The 23044-nt window shown below is 34.9% G+C and overlaps 2 protein-coding genes across 6 annotated transcripts; one reads left to right on the top strand and one right to left on the bottom strand.

The window, feature by feature from the left end:
- The first annotated feature begins 963 nt into the window (after positions 1-963).
- On the top strand, positions 964-6407 carry LOC110102154 (O-fucosyltransferase 7). 5 transcript variants are annotated; one of them, XM_028693009.1, is made up of 12 exons: positions 964-1271; positions 1443-1517; positions 1749-1857; positions 1946-2013; positions 3302-3390; positions 3502-3682; positions 3764-3892; positions 3975-4108; positions 4282-4495; positions 5379-5563; positions 5654-5749; positions 5831-6407. In XM_028693009.1, exons 1-12 carry the CDS (start codon positions 1116-1118, stop codon positions 5982-5984), a joined length of 1590 nt encoding a protein of 529 aa, XP_028548842.1. In that variant the 5' UTR covers positions 964-1115; the 3' UTR covers positions 5985-6407. The 5 variants fall into 5 exon arrangements, with proteins under 5 accessions (XP_028548842.1, XP_028548840.1, XP_020686002.1 ...); XM_028693007.1 differs by having other exon boundaries at positions 964-1286; XM_020830343.2 differs by having other exon boundaries at positions 965-1271; positions 1443-1538.
- A 5021-nt stretch (positions 6408-11428) lies between these two features.
- LOC110102158 (cytochrome c oxidase subunit 6b-1) lies at positions 11429-22471 on the bottom strand. The gene is made up of 5 exons (XM_020830348.2): positions 22278-22471; positions 16445-16669; positions 16245-16327; positions 16039-16120; positions 11429-11863 (listed from the first exon to the last, which is right to left on the bottom strand). Exons 1-5 carry the CDS (start codon positions 22317-22319, stop codon positions 11810-11812), a joined length of 486 nt encoding a protein of 161 aa, XP_020686007.1. The 5' UTR covers positions 22320-22471; the 3' UTR covers positions 11429-11809.
- Positions 22472-23044: the final 573 nt, after the last annotated feature.

The following is a 23044-nucleotide window of genomic DNA, read 5'->3' as shown; positions in this document are numbered from 1 at the left end:
GCACAAAAATTATTATGTTTCACTATTAAACTCATATATTTATATATAAACTCATATATTTATATATGTTATGATCAAATTATTAGAAATTTGATAAAAGTGAAAATAATAATTGGACTTTATTGTAATTTAAATGTTTGATAATTTGAGAAAAGAATGCTTGTGAGTGTTAATATTGTAAGCAACTCAGATTTATGATCTATTTGGGATGACAACATTGTTTTACTAAAATGGTTGTAAAGTTATTGTTAAAAAATGTATTTTTGAAAGCTATTGTGAATATTATAAATATATTTTTTAATTGAACAATTTTTTTAAACTATATCATATATTGATAATTCTAGTTATAAAATGTAACTTTCAATCATAAAAATTTCTAAAAAAATAGAAAAAATCAATCAGAAATCAATAATCAAATGACACTATAAATGTAGTTTGAAAACCAAACTAGCAAAAAAATGTTTCAAATAAACGTCATAGTATGTGCATATTTCTCCCAATAAATGTTAGTAAGAATTTAAAATAGGAATAAATACTATTGAATTTGTATTAAAATAAATATGATATAATAGAAATAATTCGTATTTATATCATATTTATTTTATAAAAAACATAATAATTTAATAATTTATTATAATCTTAAATTTGATCAGCCATTTTTTTTTATTTCCCAAAATTTCATCCGTCCACTTGCCCGTTTTGCCACGCAGTCGGCCAGTCGAGGAACTTTTATTTTATCCGGTGAACGTACGCTCCTCTACGGTACAACTCGGTACTCGGTATTGCGCTGTTTTGATCTAAAACCGAACGTAGAGGAGCGTACGTTCACTGGATGTAATAAAAGGCAACGGCTACAGCGGACGAGGGCATTTCAGGAACAAAGCCGATGGAGGGCATATCGGGAATAAACGTGTCGATTAGGGAAGTTTCGACAACTAGGAATTCTGGATTCTTAAAAGCTGGCCGAAACGCAAGTGGGTCGAAAGGCGAAACGCAAAAAGAGTTCCTACGCCGCTGGATTCTCCCGTTTGCTTTCACCGTCGTCGTTCTCATTTAAGACCTCTCTGTAAAAGGAAGAGATTTGAGAGGAAAGATAAGAGGGGAGGCTGTAAGGGATGAAGAGGCGCGGTTTAACACCGAGCGTTCTCACCGTCTTTCGGCAGTGGCTAACCTGTGCCATCGCGTTAATCTGCCTAGGCTCGCTTTTTGCCGTACATGTGTTCCCGTCGTCGAGGGTGCCCGTCTTTCCTGATGCATTCAAGCTCTACAAGGTTGCGACATGGGCTGTACTATCTCTCTCCCTGACGGGTTTAAAATCTGCTTTTCTGTGTATTCTCGATTAGTCTCTGTTTTTTCAGGGTTGGGGCAATTTTTCATGGATTTAACTAGGGGTTGGGAGGTTTCATTGTTGTTAATAACGTGGGTTTTGTGTTGATTGGCAGCCGGAGAACGGATTTCGGAGTTGGAAGAGTGAGCTGAGGTGGGTACAGGAGCAGTCGCCGCCGCAGCTCTCAAAGGTGCCGTCTTCACCTATGATGGTGGGTGATGCAAGCGGAATACCTCTTGTTGTTGTAAATGGATGCTTTTTTTTTTTTTGGCACTTGACGTTTCTACTTTGAGGTTGTGGATTGAATTTGCCGTTCTCAGCTTCGAGATTTAATCTTTTTTTTACTAAATCCGCGGTTGCGTACGAAGTTATTGTAAGTTTATCTAACTATACTTGTTTTTTTCATGCCTCACTATTGCAGATTAAAAAGGTGGACAATTTGAATGAAATTTCGGATTTTAAGCAGCTATGGCAAGCACCATCAAGCCGTGATTTTGTGCAGTGTGTCTCACCTAACCCATCCTATTCATGTAAAAAAGCATTATCCTGTTTGATTTGTGTTTTTTTTCCAAATTGCTTTTATTTGTGCATTTTTACTGATTTATCATTGTGCATCAGCTCCCGGGGAGTCAAGGGGCTACCTTGTTGTTTACACCAATGGTGGATTAAACCAAATGCGTGCAGGGGTATGTCATGACTTACCTACCTTATCCCTTCCATTTCTGTTTTGCAGTTGCTTTCATACGCCTGATGCAGTGTCTCAAGGTAAGAATGTAATTGGCTTGTTAGGGAGTAAGAAACCAAAGGGAACTGAAGTAGCCAAATAGCCATTGATTTAATTTGTTTTAAACTAGAAAGTTTAAGCTTTTGGATGAGTTTCGATTATTTTGTATTTTTACCCCTATATATTTTTCAAATGTCATATTTGTGATTGAACCGAAGTATTCATTGTTCAAAATTATTTTATAAACACAAAAGCTTAAAGTTATGAGTGAAGGCCAACCATTTGGTAATTATACACTAAAATATTTTTTAGCTATTTAAGGTTGAACTAAACTCAAAGCTTTAGGTGCCTTAGTATTTGGCCTTAGCCTTCATGATAGGATGGAAGTTTTTAGATAGTTTTTAGACTAGATTGTAGTTGCTTAGTTGATCATATGAATGTTATCCTACTCAAGTTTCCCTGTTCCTGTGGTTTGCTCTGCAATTTTGAGGAATGCAGAAATTCTTCGCAAGCTTCTTCTTTTGTGAAAGCCCTCAGTCTGCAAGTTTGTATTGTTCAGTCACTTATTGCTCTTCTAAATAACAATCTCAGAAATAAAACGTGCAAACTTACCTTCCCAGATGTAAGATCATATGCTGTTCCATTCATGGCACTAGATGCATCATAATGACATTACGCCTAAGGCCTTCTCCAGTCGAATGCCAAATGCCAAATCTTCCGCTATTTGCTTGCGGGTGAACAGTGCGACCCCAATATTGGCGTCGCACTGATCACCCAGTATATGTTTTTTTTTTTTAATTCAAAAAATTGGTTATTAATTTTAAAATTTTAAATATGAGAAAGAATATACTAGGAATATTCTCTTTTTGATGTTAGAAAATAGAGTTTTGTTGAAGATAAGTTACTGCATATTAGTGTATTACTATATTTTGTAGTGAAAAATAAGTTTTTTCGGTTGGAGATGCCCTAATACATTCGTCTGATTTATATGACCAAATAGTAGCAGCCGTCCAAATCTGAACTCTCTAGAGGTGATTTGATTGTTTTGAAGAAAGTCAAATTATTTATTTCTATTTGAACTGTTATTAAAAAATAGATTTTCAAGTAATATGTTCTTCAAATAAACACAAACACATGCGATGCTTGAACTCAAAAGTTGGAAGAGTCCTATGAAACCTTTTAATGAACTTATTTATTTTCTTTTCATAGTTCTTGATGTTTTCATTGTCATGATATTATTTTTATTTCAGATATGTGACATGGTTGCTGTTGCACGAATCATAAATGCTACACTTGTTATCCCTAAACTTGATAAAAGATCATTTTGGCAAGATTCAAGGTTCTTTGCATTTAATTTTTCCATCTCATGTTTTTTTTTTTTTTTTTTTTTTTTTTTTTTTTTTTTTTTCAGATTTCATCCTATTGTAACATATAAATTTTTTTACCACAGTAAATTTTCAGATGTATTTGATGAGGACCATTTTATCAGTGCTTTGGCAAATGACGTTCGAATTGTGAAGAAATTGCCAAAAGAATTGAAAGCAGAAACCAAAGCGTTTAAGCATTTCATAAGTTGGTCTGGGATGGACTACTACCAAGACGAGATATCTCATCTTTGGGATGATTATAAGGTTTGACATTACTAGATGTAGAGCTCTAACTTCCAATGGTGTATTCTATAAATTAACTTGACGCAAAACTTTCGCACGTAGGTTATCCAAGCGGCTAAGTCAGATTCTCGTCTTGCGAATAACAAATTGCCTCTTGACATTCAAAGACTCCGTTGTCGTGCTTTCTATGGCGCTCTTCGATTTGCTCCTCATATTGAATCTCTTGGGAAGGTAGGGAGCTCTTCATATACTATATCTCAAGCATTTTGGGTTATTTTGAGAAGCATTTAATGCTGATGATGCATTTCTGTAGTTATTGGTTGAGAGGATGAGATCACATGGTCTATATATTGCTTTACACTTGCGTTATGAGAAGGACATGCTGGCCTTTACTGGGTGCACATATGGATTGTCGACTATTGAAGCTAACGAATTGACTTCGATGCGGTAGAATTTTCCTGCAATTTTTTCATTTAGTATTATATTGGTTTTTACGAAAAAGATTCATGTAGCCGACCCCACATAGTGGGACAAAGGTTTGATGTTGTTGTTGTTGTTATATTGTTTTTTGATGTTTAAGGTTTATTAGTTTATACTGACAAAGTTTATTCCTATTATAGAGAAAACACATCATATTGGAAGGTGAAGGATATTGACTCGAAAGAGCAAAGGAGCAAAGGTTATTGCCCATTAACTCCAAAGGAGGTTGGGATGTTTCTTTCTGCATTGGGATATCCATCAAACACTCCCATCTATATTGCTTCAGGAGAAATATATGGTGGTGATTCTCAAATGGCTGAACTGAAGTCCCGCTTTCCTTTATTGATGAGTAAGGTACGTTACATGATAATATCTCGTTTTTTATTCTATTTTTGTTTCTTTCTTGGCCATCTTTTACATTTCGTTTGTTATGCTGTAAACCAATATGTACTTGATCATGTTCTTTGATTAGAAAGCTTTCACTGTCTAAAGCATGTTGTTTATAAGCAACCAAATGGCCCCTTAGCCTGGCCTAAAGCCCTCGATCATTCATTTATGTGCCACTTATTGTTCCAATCAACCAAGGATGCAAACCACCCTTTAACCTTTGTCTACAAGGCCAAACTTTTCATTCTCTTAGTGTTCCTGATTGCCTATCAAGACAAAAAATTAATTTAGAAAGAACATTTTAGAAGACTGAAATTTGCTAATTTTATCATATGATTTCACATAATTAAAAATCAACATGAATTTAAGCTCTATCTGTTCAAAACACAAAACTGAGTGAATGAAATCATTATTTTCTTAAAATATTATTTAAAACCACAGGCCACCGAAGGAGCAGTCAGAGAAGTGCTTTGAAGCCTAATGAAGCTGTTGAAAGCTCATATTTTCTTACTTTGACTACTACTTATGTTTGCTGTTTAGTTAGAAATATTGTCATATGTATTCTTGCAAAATGACTCTTAAGTGTTGTTGACATCATATCATTAAAGAGAGGCTAATTTGCTATTCCTTCATTCATTTTCAGTCTGAGTTTCTTTTGTAAGATGCCCATTCTTCCATGAAGTTGATGTCTTACCTTTGATTTATTATTCTGTGCTGAGTCCGAAGGGCGTCCGAAGTCTAATAAAAATGCACCACATCACCGCTTAACCGGACGGGAGAACCGTCTGGTGTCCGCACAGAATAATAGCTCCTTTCCTTCAATTGTTCTTACCTTCAATTGTTTTTTCAGGAAACAATAGCATCGGTTTCTGAGTTGGAACCTTTCGTTCATCACGCATCACAAATGGCTGCCTTAGACTACATTGTGTCAGTAGAGAGTGATGTTTTTGTTCCATCATATTCAGGGAATATGGCGCGGACCGTGGCTGGTCATCGCCGATTCCTGGGCCACAGGAAAACAATATCCCCTGACAGGTTGGCCTGATTTTATGTCCCCAGCATTTGCAACCATACAAAAAGTATACTTCAAAACTTCTCAAATGTCTAAATTTTATTCCTATACAGGAAAGCACTTGTCCAGTTGTTTGATAAGGTCAAGGAGGGCAAACTTGTGGAAGGCAAGAGATTCTCTGACATGGTTATGGAAATACATAGAAGAAGGTATGATCAACATTCTATGTATTCTTATTTATTTGTTTGGTTTCTTCAATGCTTAATCTCCATATTTGACTGTGTAAACAGGCAGGGTTCTCCTAGGAAGAGGAAAGGACCCATATCAGGAACAAAGGGTAAGGAGAGATTTAGATCAGAAGAGGCATTCTATGAAAATCCTATACCAGATTGTTTATGCAGAATAGGAAGCTTAGGTGCGACGAACTCGGTTGTTACCATGTAGATATACAAACACGAATAGGTCGTTTTTGGTGGAAGATACAACAACAACATCAAGCCTTTATCCCACAATGCGGGGGTGGAAGATAGAGTTGCAAAAAAGAGTACGTTGGACTTAAAAACTATTGAATTTATTATGAGATTAGTTCAATATAAAATTATAAATTCAATAGTTATTAAGTCCATTCTGACACAATTTGTATTGAAATATCCTCACATAAAATTTTTCCTATAAGAGTGAGCTTCAAGATCTCTTGTTCTTTTTGTTGGATTATATTAGAAGCGAGATGCCGTTGTATATTGTTGAGTGCGGTAGCTTGTAGATGAAAAGGTATTATAGATGAATAATGATGGGATCACATGTATTCCTTCTGTAAGTTTTTTGAATGCAGTGATATGGAATAAAATAAGAATACAATTAGTGAAATATGTTCTCGTGAAATATTTTAGCTGTTTTACTCGCATATTGTTCAATCGAGCACTTCTGTCAAGATGGGAAACGTGAAGGAGATGAGCAGTTGGCATTGAAGGGATTAGTGCATGCATGTGAGCTTTTCTTTTGAGATGGAATAAAGGCATTTGGATTTGAATGCCTGAGGGCATTTCTTTTGTTTCAACGCATATTGTAGTTGATAGTTATATCACAAAGAATCGAAATACTCTCTCTCTCTCTCTCTCTCTCTCTTTCTCTCTCTCTACAATAATAGCTGATGCTGACTTGTTAATCATTGAAAATATAATGTAATGGATTTTTGTATTTATAGACTTCGAGTTCAATTGATATTTGTTTGCTGGGGATAAGACATTTTGTCAGGTATTCTATCAGCATCCGTTCAGGATACTTAAACGACACAGCTCATCTTGGCTTGTTGGTTGAGAGCTTATGCTTCCAACTAAGAGGTCTTGGGTTCGAGTCTTTGTGAATGCGTTGTGTGTATGAGTTTGCCTTAAATGGCCTAAATGTCCAAAAAAAAAAAAAAATACTTAAACGAGTTGAATTGAAGTCTTGTCCAATCCTTCAGTTAACTCCAACAATTGAATCAAATGATAAGTCTTTTTCATGTAATGTCAAATTTCATTGACATGATTTTTTTTTTTTTTTTAAAAGCTGTTATCAGATGAAGTCAAGAGCAAATGAAAAGTCTAAAAACTTTACTCTGACTAATCTCTAAAGCTTATAGGAAATAATTGAATGAGAATTCTCAAGAAATTCTGACCGGATCAAGCATCGATTGATGCTGTCATTAATAATTTATTGAGTTACTAGCAACTATGTCAGCTCAACACTCAAAACCTAAATGCGAGATGTCAGAAGGTGTTGCTACTTCATCAATGATGAGCATTAAGACCCCGATGAGTCAAAAATTGTATCTTGATTGGGGTGTTTGGTTGCCTCCAAAGGAAGGATAAAGTATTTCAAAGATAGGGGTTTTGAAAATATTAAAGTTTGGTTTGAAATAAAATAAATGCAAAGTAAAATTTTGATGTATTTAAAATTCAACATCTAGTTTATTTTGCATATTTTGAATTCCTTCAATTTGGAAAAGTTTCAAATACATAAAAAATTCATTGCAACCACCGGCGCTCACCATAGCCCCACACAAGCACTTGACCACCACCGCCCACCTTCTCCAGCCTCAGTTGGCCACCATTGATGGCGGCCCCCATCGATCACTAATGGCTATCGTCTGTCGCCATCAACCACCACCACCACCTGTCGCCACCGATCATCGTAGTCTGCCACCACCACTACAACACCCACTGCTGTCCACCATTGCCGGCGCCAAACATTTTCGTCGCTGTTATCGCCACCGCTACCGTTGCTCACCACCACCCATTACAATCGTCGCCGTCGGCCACCGCCACCGTCAATGTCAGCCGCCTACCACCACTCTATTTGCATTTTACACGACATTCATTTTACTTCTAATGAATATATATATATATATATATATATATAATACATTCATTTTACACTCATCCAAACAATTTCAAAATATTCATGTTGCGTTCTGAAGTATTCGAGGCGATAGAGAAAAATAAAGCTTAACATCTTAGCATTGTACGAAGATCCAGTACATACATAGATATAGAGATAGGGTGCAACATTTAAAGGAGACATAAAGATTTTTATATGGAAAACCCCTGAATAGGGGGAAAAACCACGGGACTAGCCCAGTTTAAATGAATCAACTAGTATTGTAGTTGATTACAAATGAGGCACTTCCTTAGGGGAAGGCTTTAGCTTGATGTACATCTTATAGAGTACATTACATGATAAGAATACAAAGAATCCCAGTTGATGTGTTCGCTTTGTTGGAAGGACTGTAGTCGGTGGGCGACGTAAGTCAAGAGGACCGTAGTCGGCTAGTGACGGAGGTCAGAAGGACTGTAATCAGTGAGCAACATAAGTCAAAAGGACCTAGTCGGCTGGAGACAGAGGTCAGAAGGACTGTTGTCTCGCGACGAAGGTCAGAAGGACTGTGTCAGGTAGAATCCAGCAATGGACGGAAATCCAACATCAGATATATGTCTGGCGAAAATCCAACATCAGGTAGAAGTCCGACGTTGGGTAGAACTTGGCGACGAGCAGAGGTTTGACGTTGGGTAAAAGTCCAACATACGTTGGCGGTCGAGGAGAACTAAGGCGTTAAATGGCATTCGGGCAGAACTCCGGCGTCACTTGGAGTTCTGGTGAAACTCCGGCGTCACTTGGAGGTCGGGCGGAATTCCGGCGTCACTTGGAGGTCGGGCGGAATTCCGGTGTCACTTGGATAGAATTCCGGCGGTGGTTGTCGAGGAGAAGTTCTTCCCTCCTATCCTTCTTCTCTTCTCCTTCTCTTGCTTAGGCCCCGCTTCGGCCTCCCTCTCAAGAGAAATGAGGGGTCTATTTATAGATTTCTGGAGTAGCATGGTCTATCAATAGGTGAGAGATCAGGGGCGAATCGGGAGTGGTTTGAATGGATGACTGATATTGAATCCCTTGATTGTGGACCATTCGTTAGACATTTGAAGGTCTTAATGATGTTAGAATTCAGCGATCTTAGGCTCATTGGATTCGTCTCGTCGAGCCGCTCGATTCGACTATAAGCACATCATGTTTGGAAACCGTTTGGTAACTTAAATTGTGTTTTGAACCTTCCAACAGTGCTTCGGGTCCTTGATTTGGACTCATATTGAGTCGATTTTGGTGTCGTTGGGTTCGTATTTCCAAGACGATCAGTTCGACAGTAAGTTAGCTGAAATCGAAGTTCATATGATTCCAGAATTAATTTTTGAAGTCTCCAACTTGATTTTTGCCTCGAGATTCGAGCCCGATCAAGATAATTTTTTGAGGATATATCAATTCCATTTACATTGCATTATTTTTTGCTTAACCTGATAGCCCCTAAAGAAAAAACTCAAACCATGAACATCAAGATTTCAATGGACATTAATTGAAGAAAATTTTGATTTGGAGTCACTAAATCTCATGTAAATATGTTTGATGGATGTTAGTAGAATATCTAAGCACAAAATTTATCATACCATTTGTAGTAGGAATATATATTTTTGAATACTTTATTTATCATGATAATTAACAAGTAATGTTTGTGTCTAGAATTATCTATGTAGAAGGCTTTCCTTAGTTTTTGGGTCAAATAATTGAAGATTTAAAGGTGATCTCATCTCTAGAGAAAGTATGGACTCTTTGCTCTTACAATGTGAAGTATGATTTCCTCCGCTCCAAATCTTGAGGGCATGCTTCATGTATTTCTTAAGAGTTTTTCTTGTCTTTGGAGTTAGAACTTGAAGGCATGCTTGATTTTAAAGGTGTGGAAAATGATAGGAATATGCTAATACTGATAATTATAAGGAGTAATTTGAGTTTGGTGGGTGATTATTGCTTAGATAATGGATGCTTGTTGGTGCATATGAGTCATTAAAATCCATAAATACCCCCAATTAGGGAAGAACATATGTGAATGAACTAAATTAGCTCCTTTTGTTATATTATTCTCCTAAAATTTAGGCATTAGATTCACATCATAATATCCTGATATATGATTGTCTAATTGTTCTACTAGGTGATTTCACTCTCCTGAAAAAAATGAGAGTTAAAGACAATCTAATCTACCTTTTTAATAGAGTTAGTTTGCACAGTCTAAATCTAATAAAAAAGGATTAAATTGCTCAATAACTATCTATATGAAAACATTTTAGACTTCAGTTGAGACAATTTTTTACTGTTTTATAAAGCAATTTGATAGTATACTTTTTTTTTAAAAGTAATGAAAAAATAATGATAAAAAACTATCTCAAACAAAACTTTAGTCTCAATAATTTAATATATTCAATTTAATCATTTTAAGTCCTGAAATATGATCTAAAATAAGATATACTTAAGAAACCAATGAACTATTTTGAATCAATTTTTAAAACCAATGAATTAAATTAAATATATAAGGCAATTTGAGACAAAAATGACACTCATAAACTACCTACAAATTATTTTAACCTTTGAACACATAGCCATCAACTTTTTTACATAATTTTTTTTTGGTATGTTGATTGAGAATATTAACAACCAATTACGATGTCTTATGTTCAAATCTTTTGTGTATATGATGTGTGTGTAAATTTATCTTAATTGACCTAAATATTTACACACACATCATATTCTCCTTGTTGATAAGACTAGAGAGGGAGTTGAAGGTAAACTTGAATTATGGAGGTCAACCTTAGAGTCTAAAGGTTTTCGCTTGAGTAGATCTAAAACGGAATATATGGAGTGTAATTTTAGCAGTAATAGTCCTAGTGAGGGGATTGTGACTTTGGGCGATCAAGTCATTAATAAGAGTACACATTTTAGATATCTTGGATCTATTGTTCATGAGAATATTGACAACCAACTACGAGGTCTTAAATTCAAATCTTATTTATATGATGTATGTAAATTTATCTTAATTGATCTAAATGTAAAAAAAAACCTTCTGAACACGGTTGATGCATTTTACATAGAGATACACTATTTTTCAGAAAAAAAAGTCAAAATAAAATTTTCTGAAATTTAATGAGTTTTCAAACCATAGGCAATACTCATGCATCGTTATCATATCTATTTCATCAAATATATTGCGATCTTCCAAGGCACCCAATAGCGAAAAAAATTATATCCAGGGGCCCCAATGGTCATAGAGTAAGGCATCATTTGGGACGACTTTCTTATTGATTCTCAAAGCAATTTTTTAATACAAAGATTTTCCTTTTGTACTAAAAAACTGCTTTAAGAATCAACCAAAAAGTTATCCCAAACAAAACCTAAGATTACATTCACAACTCCAAAGTTGGGTAATATCTCACATAACACTACATATATGAAGAATATATTGTTCTGAAGCAATCTGTAATAACATTCGTTCTTCTCAAGAATTATAGCAAATCTGAACTATTGCCTCTTCAAAGTTCGGGAAACCAAGAACATATTTCAAGTATTTCACAAATGCGAGAACAATCTCAACAGTTTACACTTCACAAAAGAAGCCACATAAAAAGTAAATCAGAGATAAATAATACTTATTAAAATGCTTGCATTCAAATGTAGGCATTGCATCCTGCAAACCATATCGAGCATCATAGCTAAAGGTTTATAAGATCGAAAAAGCTAAACAGGCATGGAAGCAATTGCAGTCATTGATGTCTTAACCCTCTAAGCCTCAAAAAGATTAAGAAAAAAAATATTTAGCCAATAATCTGGAATATAAGCCTCAATTGGTTTGACTATCACTCCATAAATTTATGTCTGGTGGGGATATTAGAGGCCATCATGCTTATCTGCATTGAAGTCATCTAGAGGGGACCAGGGAAAGTTCCATTCTCCCTCTGTTCATTCCATCGATCAATCTGCAAACAAAAGGCAACTGATATCACAAGTATTTTCTACGCCAAAGAGACGTTTTTCTTTTTTTTTTTTTTTTTTTTTAACTAAGACTAAGTTTGAGACTGACTTTTTTGCTATTTCTTAAAGTAATTTTTTAGTACACTTTTTTTTTTACTAGAAAACAGCTTTAAAAAATAATAAAAAAGACGTCCCAAATAAAGCCTAAGAGTTAAGCTAACAGGAATTTCTTAACAAAAATAGCTATCAATATCTACAATCTCCCCAATAAAGCAGGACTAGAAACAGTGAGAATGTTTTTGGTTGGGGGAAAAGAAATATGAGCATCACAGTAGCACAATGAGAAATGAATCATGGTCTGATTTAAAAAAAAAAACTGTTCTCATATAAGAAAAAAGAATATGTAAAATATTTGAGTATGTAAGCCGTTAGTTTTCAGTTCTGCAACTTATAATGCCTGTTTTACATCCTTTTCATAAATATTTTTCTATTGGAAGGTTCTTCAACTAGTAACCAAAGACTAAACTTCTATCAATTTCAAATGATCAGATATCAACCTTAGGTTCATTGGTTAGCCACTGAGACTGCTAAAATCAATGTACTCAAAAGTCCAAAATATAAGGAGACATTAAATTCAACAATGCTCCTTCATAGTGACAGCCTCATCGCAATTCTTATATTATTTAGGTAATCTTGTGTATCTATTTTCAAATGATAATTCTAAGGGGCTGTTTGAATGCAAGATTTGAGCAAGATTTAGCCTAAATCCTAACAAACAACAAAAAAGACAACTTTAAATCCTACAGAATTATAAATATCATTTCTTCTCCATTTTGTTAAATCCCGGATTTAGTAAATCCAATGATTAGGTAGATTTATAGGATGTAGCCGAAAAGCCAAGCAAAAGGGGAGAAAGAACATTATCTTCGTGGTGAGCTCCCATTGTGACTTATGATCTGGCATGAACGTCGTCATCAGAGGCAAAGAAGCTTTCTTTAGCTACTCTTTCAAAACTATACTTAACACGAAGCACACAGTCGAAGCAGCAATGAAGAAATCGAGAAGAGGAAAAGCAAACCCTAGTCAATCATAAGGCTATAGGAAGAGCATGGATAAAGCCCAAAGAGAAGAAATTATAGAATTTGACTAGCACTGGCAGAGAAGAATACTGTTTACGCTCTTTGTGCTAGTATCAGCATTTCTTATTTTTGATTTTCTTTTTCATTACAAATTACAATAATACAAAAATAATATGGGGAAAGAGAAAAAACATTGGATAATAAGGAAATTATTCAATTTATATGGCTAATATTTAGGTCTTCATTTAAAGGTTAGAGGTTAAATATTTTTTTTTTGTGTTTCATTAATTTAATATTTATTAATAAATATTAAATTATGATATTAATATATAATAAGTATGATTTAATTAATTTAATTAAGTTTGGCTAAAATTTTTAAATTAGAATTAAATATATTTAATTATGTAAATTAGGCATTGTGGAAAAGCTGTTGGACCTAATGATATTCCAATAAAGATGCAGAAATGCTTAGGAGATGCATAAAGAAGGCTTTATCATAAAGAATTTCACTGAAGGAATTTCTTGGCTTACTAAACTTTTTAATACTATTTTGAAGACTAAAAAGATGTCAGATGAGCGGAGAATGAGTGTGTTAATTCCAATATGAGCATCACAGTAGCACAATAAGAAAGGAATCATGGTCTGATTAAAAACAAAAATGTTCTCATATAGGAAAAGAGAACATGTAAAATATTTGATCAGATCATGAGATTTAATCGGATTTAACCTTTGTCATGTCAAACTTTTTTCATCAAGATTTAATCGGACTTAACCTTTGTTGAATTAAATCCTCACTACCCTAAAAAGACTTAAAACTTAAGGTAGCCAAATAGTTCATCAAGATTTAATCGGACTTAACCTTTGTCATATCAAACTTTTTTCAAAATTTAATTGCCTTAAGATCTGATAAATCAGAATTTACAGGATTTACTAAATCTTGCTTGAGCTAAATCCTATTTGCAGCCAAATAGGCCCTACTAGATGAGAAATCTATTAAAATATGACTAAAAAAAAAAAACACATTATAGTATAAAATGATTTAGGACTACTAAAACAACAACAAAATGTCTTATCTGAAATTTCAGGGGGCATTAAATATATGATAATTAGTCATCAATATTGCTATAAGAACAAGATAAGTATGCCTTTTTGATTAACTTTATGTTCGTCATAACCTAGAGGCTTTTTCATGGAGTTTTCAACATTTTTTTTATGTGCCCTTTCTTACAATATATGCATTATAAATAAGCCGGTTTCGCATCACAGTCTTTTTAATCTTACTATTAGCCAAATAAAGAGATAGGAGTAGTGAGGATTTAATTCAAGTGAAGTGCGTTAAGGATGAAAATAAAAAAGTGTTTTTATTAGGATATTTAACAAATGTGGATGAGATATTTTGCTAAGTTTTTCAATGAAGATTGTGAGAATATGATTGCCTTGAGTGGTCTTACCATTCTAAATAAAAATAAATATTTTTATTTTTACCGGCTTATTAGTAAAATCGAAGTTAGAAAGGCTTTAAAGAAAATAAAATGTGGAAAAGCCGTTGGACCTGATGATATTCCAAGAGAGGAAATGAAATGCTTAGGAGATGAAGGAATTTCTTGGCTTTCTGAACTTTTTAATATTATTTTGAAAAATAAAAAGATGTAAGATTAGTGGAGAATGAGTGTATTGATTCTTACTTTTAAGAATAAAGGTGTTGCACAAGATTGTGCAAATTATAGAGGAATTAAGTTAATATGTCATACATCAAAACTATGGAAGAGAGTTATGGAGCATAGGTTACGACGTGATACTAATGTTTCTCAATATCAATTTGGATTCATGCCCTACTATGGAAGCTCTACATTTATTGAGAGGTTTGATGCATAAGTGTAGAAAGAATAAGGATGATCTATATATGATATTTATTGATTTAGAGAAAATATATGATAAAGTTCTAAGAGAAGTTTTATAAAGAGTTCTAGAAAAGAGGGGTTAATAATGCTTATATTCAAGTCATTAAAGATATGTATGCAAGAGCTGTTACCTGTGTTCAAACAGAAGGTGGTTTGACTAAGCATTTTTCTATTTTAGTTGGATTACATTAAGGATCAGCCTTATGCCCATATCTTTCTGCTTTACTCATGGATGTTCTCACTAGACATTTGAAAGAGGTTGTACCCTGATGTATGCTTTTTGCTAATTATATTCTTCTTATTGATAAGACTAGAGAGGGAGTTGAAGGTAAACTTGAATTATGGAGGTCAACTTTAGAGTCTAAAGGTTTTCATTTGAGTAGATCTAAATTCGAATAAATGGAGCGTAATTTTAGTAATAATAGATCTAGTGGGAAAATTGTAACTTTGGGCGATGAAGTCATAAATAAGAGTACACATTTTAGATATCTTAGGTTTACTGTTCAGAGTGAGGGTGAAATAGATGAGGATATTATTAGTAGAATTCTAAGTTGGAGGGTTGAAGTGGAGAAATGCATAGGACTTGTTATGTGATAGAAAAGTTCCCCTCAAACTTAACGGAAAATTTATGAGATGGTGGTGAGACTACAATACTTTATGGTGCAGAATGTTGACCATTAAAAGAGGAACATAATCTTAAGTTAAGTGTTGTAGAGATGAGGATGCTTAGGTGGATGAGTGGCTTTACTCTTAAAGACAAAATACGAAACAAACATATAAGTGAAAAGGTTGGAGTAGCTCCACTGAAACATAAGATTAGAGAGAGTCACCTTAGATGGTTTGGTCATATAAAATGGCGGCCTTCCGATGACTCAATTAGGAGAGTAGATGTATTAAATTGGACTTATGTTAAGAAATGTAGAAGTAGATCTAAAAATAATTGGTTATAAAATATTAGAAATGACCTTTCTTTATTAGATTTAAAAGAGAATTTGACTTTTAACCAGACACAATGGAGAAAAATAATTCATGTAGACCCCATATAGTGGTTGTTGTTGTTGTTGTTGTTGTTATACCACTTAAACTGCAAATGAAGACAACAGTTTTCAACACAAAAAGACAATAAAAACAATTTCCTCATACATTACACAATATAAACATTGAGTTCAATGTAGCTTGTAATGGATGCTGGGAACATACCCATTCACCAGGGCAAAGTGCACGATAATACTTCGCAAACTTGTTACATTCAGAAGTATCATCTCCTTTTGCGGTTACGCACCTGGAAGCAGATACCATTGAAATTAAATACTCCGTAAGTAGACCAGAATCTCACATCCATGGTGTAATAGTATAACAGATAAGTAGACAAAATTTACTCATACAGCCACCTATGATTCCATTACCTGTGGTATTCAATATAGCGAGTAAAGCAATGCCGAGTTTGATTTGTTGTTGGGAAACGGAAATCCGCTGGGGCAGTTTCCAACTACAAAAATATAATATTCTATCAAGGTTACCCTGTATGGCAGAAAAACTGCAGTATCCATGCTCAACGAATGTGAAAGAAAACCAGAATAAAGATGATGACTTGGAAATTTTAGACCTTTATCACTGGTTTATCCTCTTCAGCAGCTTCTTCTCCTTCTAATTCTTCTGGCTCCGGAGCTTTACTATTTTCCTCTGCGGCATTATTGTCATTCTCAGCAGCAGGGTCATCATTAGTCTTCTGTGTGGAAGCTGGAGTAATGGTAACAGGTTTTTCATCATTAACAATTTCAGCAGCAGCTTTAATCTGAGTTGGCTCCACGGCTTTTAGCAGTGACCATTGCTGCCACAAAACACACTCCAAGAATAAATTATAAAGTTTGATGACGCTGATTCTTCTGGTAGGATAAAAACAGTCATTTCCAAGTTCCACGAAAATCTACTTCTAAGCTGACAAAAACTACTCTTCATTGCTTCATAGATCTTTTTACACGACATATCTACCAAGTAATCCCAGAATTAAACGAGTTCATGAACATGCTAAAAATTTTAAGATAATCCATAGGTTTAATCATTCATCAACGAAGTACAGATTATGCAGAAGAGCTCTGTACAGGTTCTGCCTCAAATCAAATCTTAAGGTCAACAACCAAACAGGACAAATGGTAGCTGAGAAATCTGTAATCCAAGTACAAAAGGCCTATTGGTAATGAATGTTAGCAACTAAATTATTCCCTCAAAATAACATTATTGTTCTGAGCCGGTGAGGTGAGGATAGATTTAATCGCCTTCACACAGAAAAAGAAAAAAAGAGGAGAACAAAAGATTTTTATATGAAAAACTCTTGGAGGGAAAAAACAGAGTCTGGCCCAATTGAATAATATCCATTATATCAAAAAAATTGGTCAAGGGTGGTACAAGGGCGGCCCACTTCTAAGTCAATGGAGGGACTTTAGTATAATACATCTCGAAGTATTTCCTAAACACCAGCGGAGTGATAATCAATAAGATAAGGCAAAGTTGACACCAGCGGAGTGATAAGAAATACTTGATTTCAAGTATTTCCTAAACACTTTGGAAGCAATAATCAATGAAACCTGCTGTCCACAGCAGAAAATGACAGCAAAACAGTGGAAGAAACAGCAAATCTGAGAGAAATAGTGAAGAAACAACTTGTAGTTTACTAGTAGATGAAAGAAAAAAATAGTAAAAATACAAGAGATCCTCTATTCGAGAGGAGGATCACACTCTCCCAATCTCTAGATATCAATCTAGAGCCTTAGCCACAAGAAAACCCAAGAGAACTTTCAGAAAAACCTCACATAACCCTAACCCTAGCCTTTTCTCCCTACTTAATGCATACAATTTAAAATTAATACAAAAGGACCTAATTGCCCTTGCTTCTCCTTCTTTTGGCTCCAAGATTGTATTTGAATCTCAAGTGGACCCCACCCTTTCCCTCCTCTTTGAAGCAGAGCCTTACATGGGGTCCTGGTTGGGTACCCATTGGGTACCCACGCTCTGCGCTGGCGGGCTTTGCCCACCTACGCCCACCTATGGTGACTTTCGGGATGTCATATCCACCCACACCATCCACTTTCCATACTTCTTGAATGCAGTCTGCCACATATTAATGACCTTGAGGTTTTTTGCCATTTTCTCGGACTGCAAACTTTCAAGCCACATATAAAAATTTATCGTGGTCGCGACGCAGTTCAATGTTGTGCACTACGTAGTAAGGATTACTATAAAATACTGCATGCATATGGTGATTAGTAATGTAAATCAGATTGTTCTCTGATGTTGAGTACCCACCCATACCCACCCACGAGGTCATGGGCGTACCCATACCCACCCATGCCCATTGGGTATGGGTGGGTACGTGGGTGGGTATGAGTATGAGTACCCAATGTAGGGCTCTGCTTTGAAGCTGCCGGCCCCCTTCTGCTGTAAACAAGCCGGACCAGCCCAGGGGGCTGGGCCGGCTGGACTGGTCCATGGAGGACCGGTCTAACACGGAACTACAGTGGGGGACCCACTGGTCCATAAAAAAAATCCAAAGTAATTTATAATATTACATTAAATTTCTTTTATGTAAGAATAATATTGCATAATACTAATATATATAAAACCAAAAAGGCGATTCCGTGGATGCAACAATGACTATGACACAAGTAGTTAGGGTATATGTTTTGAGGAATATGATACTAGCACAATTGATTTGTGCTGTAGTTCTAATCAGTTGCAGCACAAACAAGATAGTAATGCAAGCCTTGAAGGAGATATTGTAAGGTTCTGGCATAGACATAAGCAAGGTTGCAACACAGGTCTTAAAAAGTAACTATTATAACAAAAGAAATATTCTAGCATAGATCTTAATTCGCTGATGACAACAGTACAAGTAGGCTTGTCATGTACATCATGAAAGAGAATAATATTGTGCAAGTGAGGTTGTGACATAGGTGTGGAAGAGCATAATTGTTGCATAAGTGATGTTGCCATGCAGGTTTTGAAATAAAAGGTTGCAATGCGAGCAAAGTTGTGGCAAATCTCTTGAGGAAAACAATGATGTTGCAAGCAAGACGCAACACAAGTTTGGAAAGACATGATTGTGTCACAAGCCAGGTTATGGTGGAAGTCTTATTGATGAGATGATGAAAGCACAAGCAAGGTTGCAGCATAGACCAAGATGGATTAACAGCTACAACACAAGTCTGATTGAAACATAAGCCTTAAATGAAACAATGACAACAATGCAACATGGATTGTGGCATTAATCTTGAAGAAAATGATTAGGACATAAGTGAGGTCACATTAGAGATTTAGAAGCAAAAACAGCTATAAAGCAAGCAATTTTACAACATTTATTTTAATTGAGATGGTTGCGGCACAATTGTGGATGGAAATGACTTTTTCAAGTAAAACTATATTTATTTGGTATTAAAAAAAATCAAATAATAAGATGCCACCACAAATGCAATATGGACAATCAACAAACGACAAGTTTTCTTATGGAAACAACTTACTTAGACACCAAACATGATAAAGGACAATCAATGGGTTCACTATACTAATGGATGAATTCTACCAAGTTCAGATCTTCATAAGAAAATTCAATTAACTCTTTCATAATTAGGAATAGTAAATCTAAAATTAAATATTTAGAATACGGAAAGAAACATTACTACAGACTTATTATATTATCTAGATTCGATAAATTATCCACAAGAATAAACAAGATACATCACAACGATCACAAAAAAAAAAATTGTGATTTGTAAACATAATTATTAATGTTAATTAATTTTAACTGAAATATAGATAAAATTTTCATAGGGATTTTGAATAAAGAAAAAAAAAATATAGATAAGAATGACATTGAAATAACCAAAAAATTATTGTTGCAAGCAATCCTTCATCATAATTGTAATATTTCAATACTTGGAAATCCTTCACTGAGGATAAGCACTTCACTGAAGTATTCCTTTCCTTTAGCAAAGAAAGAACACAAATCCAAGAACAAATAGAGAAACTCAAACTTATATTTGATCATTCATTTTTTCATGCTTAAAGAGGCAAGCAAGCCTAAGTGAACAACTCTCAATCAACACCATTCAAAGATATGCAGTAAGGTAAAAAAAGGCAGTGGAGAAGTCAACATATGGCGAAATTTTTGCACACCTACCACCCATCATCATTCTAAACATGTTGATTAGCAAAAAACTTACTAAATCAACAATACACAATACTCAACACATCACATGGTCCATGATGAAAAGTTCAAAACACAAAATAATGAATGACACAAAAGGCCCAAGGTACATCATGAACTAACATCAACACAAGAGCTTAACAAGATGAAAAATGCAACTAGAATTTCCTAAGTGCAAAAGCTCTAAACTTTCTGCGATGGAGATGATGCTGATGATGATAGCTATGATCCCCTACGCTAGATTTTCTCAAAGTTCCAGGCTCCTTAGAGCTTGAAAAATCCTATGTCATCATCCCTAATGAATTGAAATGAGAAAATGCTTATAGATATTAAGAAGCTATGATGCACCGACACTTCTCCTCAAAGAGACATGCAGTGTCCGACACCGTATCCGACACGACACTCGTTCGACACTCCTCTGACACGTGTCGGACAAGCCGAAAACATGTCCGATTAAAAAATATTAAATACAAATTGGACACGCGTGTTCGATACGCGTATCTTAAAAATTTTATGAATTTGTTTAAATATAATTTCTTGTATTTGGCGGGATTTAAACTAAATTTCTTATTCCTATCCACAACACCAAATCAACGTCCGCACTTAATACCAAATCATCGAATATTCTCATTTTCATTTCTTTTTGACAGTGAAGGTATTTTCATCTTCTCTCTCGGTGATTGATAAACGACATCGACGTCTGACTCTCGACATCCTAATACTAATCATTTTAAGCACAACTTCTAGTTAAATAACTTATTATTTTCAAATTATTTTTAAAATTATACTTATTTAATTTTTATACAATATTTTTTAAATATAAAAATTATAATACCGTATCCAACCCTTGTCCGTATCCTATATTTTCAATAACTGGCGTGTCCCGTGTCCGTGTCGTGTCGTATCCATGACGCCGTGTACGTGTCTGTGCATCATAGTTAAGAAGGTTATTCTAGTCTTTATCTGAAGTAATCTAGAATAATGATCATAATTATCAATAAAAAATTATGTTCATTATGTCTTGCCATGAAAAAAATATGATGTGATGATAGCACATTAGCACTTATGATGGTCCAATAGAACCATCAAAATCGAGTTTGACCCTAGTGGTCAATGATGGTCAAGCAGTGGCAGTTGCAGCAACAGATGGTATCTTGAATTTGCCAAGAATATAACACTTCAGAGATATTGAAGCTGTGAGGGCAATAGGTTATAGATCAAAATTTTCACAATTAAATTAACATTAACAATTCAATGAAGATTTATCGCTCAATTTTGGGAGCATCGAAATATGACGATAATGCCTTGTCCTTTTTTATTTGACTCTTTGAGAGAAGTTATATGTTGGAAATGGCTCGTGACATGAAGGTCTATGGGGGTCACAATGGCTTTGAGAAGTTAAAAAAAAATCCCAACTATTTGCATAATAACAAACGGGCCAGCACGATCGAATTGATATTATGTATTGCTCTCACTGAGAGCTTTTTGGGGGCCTATTATGAAAACAACATAATTGTTCAAGGGTCAAAGACCACAAGGACCATTGCCGCCCCTTCCTCACATGCAGATGATTGCTGATGCATACAGACGGGGATGGTCAGCCCGCATCGGTCTACACAACCCCGTTCAATCAATCTTTGAACAATTTTAAGCCCCAAATCATGTGATCTTGGCATTGATGGATTCCTTGTAACGAAATGGTCCTTTTGTTGGCTTTTTTTTTTTTAATAAAAAAAAAATTTGGCCTCTGATTTGATTTTCTGGGTATGTTGAGCATTGTTAAGTCATTTTGAGTTTCTCTACGATCATGCTTGATCATACAGGGGTTTTTAGGATCCTAAATAGATCTTTAGGACCCTATAAAGCAGCATTTCAACAAATTTACCCCTTTTTCCTATGACTAATACATGATAGTTTTTATATCTCTCTCAAAGGCTTTGGATTAGGAAACATGATTTACTTTAGCCCAAATCCAAGGGTTGGGCAAAATTTTAAACTTACGGGAAGCTACGGAAAGAGCTTAAAATCTCCCCCCAAAAAAAAATCCATCACTAGAGCTAGACAAACGAACCTGTAGTCAATCTCCGCTCAACGAAGGATGTCAAAAAGATTTTGCCCTAAAGATTTATCATCTATGGTTTACGATCATCAGATCCACAACACAAATTCAATCCACGAAGGGAGAGGCAAACAAAATAGCAAGCTATAGCACAAGAGAGAGAAAGATAGAACATTCAACCTCAGCAAGATAAGAAATTGTTGGCTTTTTTAATTCTGCCATGGCCGGTAACTTCCAGCTATCCGGATCCTGGAATCGAAGCGGCGCAGCCTAAGTGTTGAAGAAATTAGTTGCCCCTTCGATGCAGGCAACGACGTAAATTGGCGAGGAAGAACCGGTAGACGCCGTCTGTGTGCCTTCACCCGATCCCGCATTTCTTTATCATCTCCCCCAGTCAATGGTTAAGCGGGCCTGGCCCGCCTGCCTTGGGAACGGCCCAACCACGTTAGGGGCCGTTTGGTTAAAGTAAAACCAGAGTAAAGCACTTCATATATAGGAATTTTTAAAATAGTGATATTTGGTTAGAAAAAATAAATAATATATATATATATATATTGTAAATAGAAGCCCCTCTCATATTTCTAACAATTTCAGTAATTTCTTGCTCTTAGAGCCTCTAGTTCTTTTCTTCTCCATGAGGTCTGCAACCTCTCTGTAATGGTGCTTTCCAACATTTTGCAGTTGAATGCTTGTCTGTAAAGTACATGTGAAATTATTATATGGGAAAAACTATATTGTTTAAATTACTAATAATTATAATTTTCTTATATTTACTACATATTATAATATATCTAATTATAAAAAAAAAATATTTTTCACAACAAAAAATACTGTAAAGCACCGAAAAGAAAATATATAGCTAAATAGATTTATAACTGTTTTTTGAACAAAAAAAAAGATATCGTCAATAGACCATAAATCTCTATGAAACAAGATTTTGAAAATAA

Source organism: Dendrobium catenatum, unplaced genomic scaffold (assembly GCF_001605985.2).
Source record: "Dendrobium catenatum unplaced genomic scaffold, ASM160598v2 fragScaff_scaffold_211, whole genome shotgun sequence".
Lineage (NCBI taxonomy): Eukaryota > Viridiplantae > Streptophyta > Magnoliopsida > Asparagales > Orchidaceae > Dendrobium > Dendrobium catenatum.
The sequence above is the reverse complement of the archived record's forward strand: the minus strand, read 5'-3'. Positions and strand labels throughout refer to the sequence as shown.

Bases quoted from the DNA above. Each gene is read 5' to 3' on its own strand.
- LOC110102154 (XM_020830342.2), top strand. From the start codon at position 1,116: ATGAAGAGGCGCGGTTTAACACCGAGCGTTCTCACCGTCTTTCGGCAG. The intron at 1,287-1,442 runs GTACTATCTCTC...GTTGATTGGCAG, and splicing joins ACAAGGTTGCGACATGGGCT to CCGGAGAACGGATTTCGGAG. The intron at 4,109-4,281 runs GTAGAATTTTCC...TTCCTATTATAG, and splicing joins AACGAATTGACTTCGATGCG to AGAAAACACATCATATTGGA.
- LOC110102158 (XM_020830348.2), bottom strand. From the start codon at position 22,319: ATGGCAGAATTAAAAAAGCCAACAATTTCTTATCTTGCTGAG. The intron at 16,670-22,277 runs GTTGAATGTTCT...GTTTTGTGGCAG, and splicing joins CAATTTCTTATCTTGCTGAG to CAATGGTCACTGCTAAAAGC. The intron at 16,328-16,444 runs GTCTAAAATTTC...ATATTTTTGTAG, and splicing joins AGGATAAACCAGTGATAAAG to TTGGAAACTGCCCCAGCGGA.